Genomic DNA, 1751 nt, shown 5'->3' on the forward strand with positions numbered 1-1751 from the left:
TGGAGGGGCCTGCAGAACATTTCTAACTGAGCACCCAAAACCAACAGCAGGTCAGGCGCTGCCAAGAGCGAATCCCGAGCAGCCCCACCACCTCCAATAACTGAACCACACTTGTGTGGCTGGTGCAAAGGGACACCAAAATATGGACAAATCTTTTAACCTCTCTCTCACCATATGTGACCCTAAGGGTAGCAGGATGCACGCCAGGGTCATGCTATTGAAGTACAGCTGCTTTCCTGAGGGTGGGAAAAGATGAGGGACTACTTTGGTTAACCCTGTTATCCGACTGCAGCAGAACATGTACTGTGCTTTAAGGATGAGACCCAAGTAGGTAACACCCCCTTGCTTTGCTCAGTTCCTTGGCTTCTCTTATTGCTGTGATCCTTCATCAGCTTCTCTCTCCATATGCTGACAGGTTACCTATAGCATTTGTCAAGCACTCTGAGGTTCTCAAGAGGAAGGTACTGTATAAACACAGTTGTGGTCTAATACTCCCCTTGAAAGTCCTGACAACTGGGGTCTATTCACCATTGTTTCCTTCCAGTTTTTTATATATAAAAGTACCATTTTGCTAGGGCTACACAGTACCAATCCTCTCATCCCTGCACTACTCTAAAGCCAACATAATTTCCAAGTGCTGCAAAGACGAGGACCTTTCCCAAAGAGAAAATCCATCATTTACACCACTGGAAGCCAAATGTCACAAAGCGCTGGGAAAAAATACTATAGTTTTGGTGAAGGAGTACTGGCCTGTGGTTGCTTACTTCCTCCTTCCACCGTATCCTTGCCTTTGCAACCGACAAAACCATGACAAGAAGCTCCAATTGTGTTCCACATGGTGTATGGAGAGCCCAGGTGAGAAACTATTGTGAAAGACTCTACAGACCCTCTAGGCTCTGGATAGCAGCACCTACTGAAGAAAATTCACTTTCCAATGCAGAATTGAGGAGGGGCCGGGTTGCAGGGTGACACGAATGGGGCCTGGTTCCCTGCCTTCCTGGCTCTATTGGCTTCTTAGATAGAGAGGGCTGTGGGCGGAGGGAAGAAGCGGGAGGCCTAAGGTTGGGCTCCCCTCACAGCTCCGAGGAAGCCCTGCTGTAAGGCGTGAAGGCCGGGGGGCTCCGCTCCCCACACCTGACCGGTCACCGCCTTCACCCAGCGGGGGGGGTGGTTCTCCAAGGGTCGGTGCTACGGCCAGGCCTCGCGCGCCCGCCATGCCCTCAGCGCCCCGCCTCCGCACCCACAGCTCACAGTGCCTCCCCCATCTCCACAGCCTGCCCCAGCTCAGTCCGGCTTCTCCCCAGGCCTGTGCTCAGCCCTCCAGGCTGGGCCGTGGCCTCCTTTTCTGTCAAAACCGCCTTTATTGAGCGTTTCTCTGGAAATATCCTGAGTAGGTTTGTACTCACGGGGCTCTGCATGGTGGGCGGCTGTTGTTCCCCGCCGGGCCTCATGGAGGCCACTCGGCTCCCCGGGCGGGTGCAGCCCTGCCCGTTGGCTCAGCCCCTGCGCCCCCTGCGGTCAACAAGGGGTTAACACACACCCCCTCTCAAGCGAGGCGCGGTCCCTTTAAGGCCTCCCCCGCCTTCCTCTGGTCGCGCTTCCGGGTGGTGTGACGTCACGTTGACGTCACTGCGCGGAAGCCGGGGGTAGAGAGGAGGGCGGGGCTGCGGGCGCGTAAGGCGACAGCGGAGGTGGGGCGGTGGTAGGCGCCGGGGGAGGGGGGTGAGGAAGGTCCCACCCGCCGCGGGGCG

General features: G+C 56.4%; 1 protein-coding gene across 1 annotated transcript in view; it reads left to right on the plus strand.

Annotated features, from left to right (window-relative positions):
• The first annotated feature begins 835 nt into the window (after positions 1-835).
• The window catches only part of UVSSA (UV-stimulated scaffold protein A), a 56773-nt gene continuing 55857 nt past the window's right edge, over positions 836-1751 (plus strand). Inside the window, exon 1 of the mRNA XM_009882564.1 lies at positions 836-855. Within this exon, the coding sequence (XP_009880866.1) occupies positions 836-855 (20 nt within the window). The remainder of the gene's footprint in view (positions 856-1751) is intronic.

This window comes from Charadrius vociferus, unplaced genomic scaffold (assembly GCF_000708025.1).
Source record: "Charadrius vociferus isolate BGI_N301 unplaced genomic scaffold, ASM70802v2 scaffold213, whole genome shotgun sequence".
In the NCBI taxonomy this organism is placed as follows: domain Eukaryota; kingdom Metazoa; phylum Chordata; class Aves; order Charadriiformes; family Charadriidae; genus Charadrius; species Charadrius vociferus.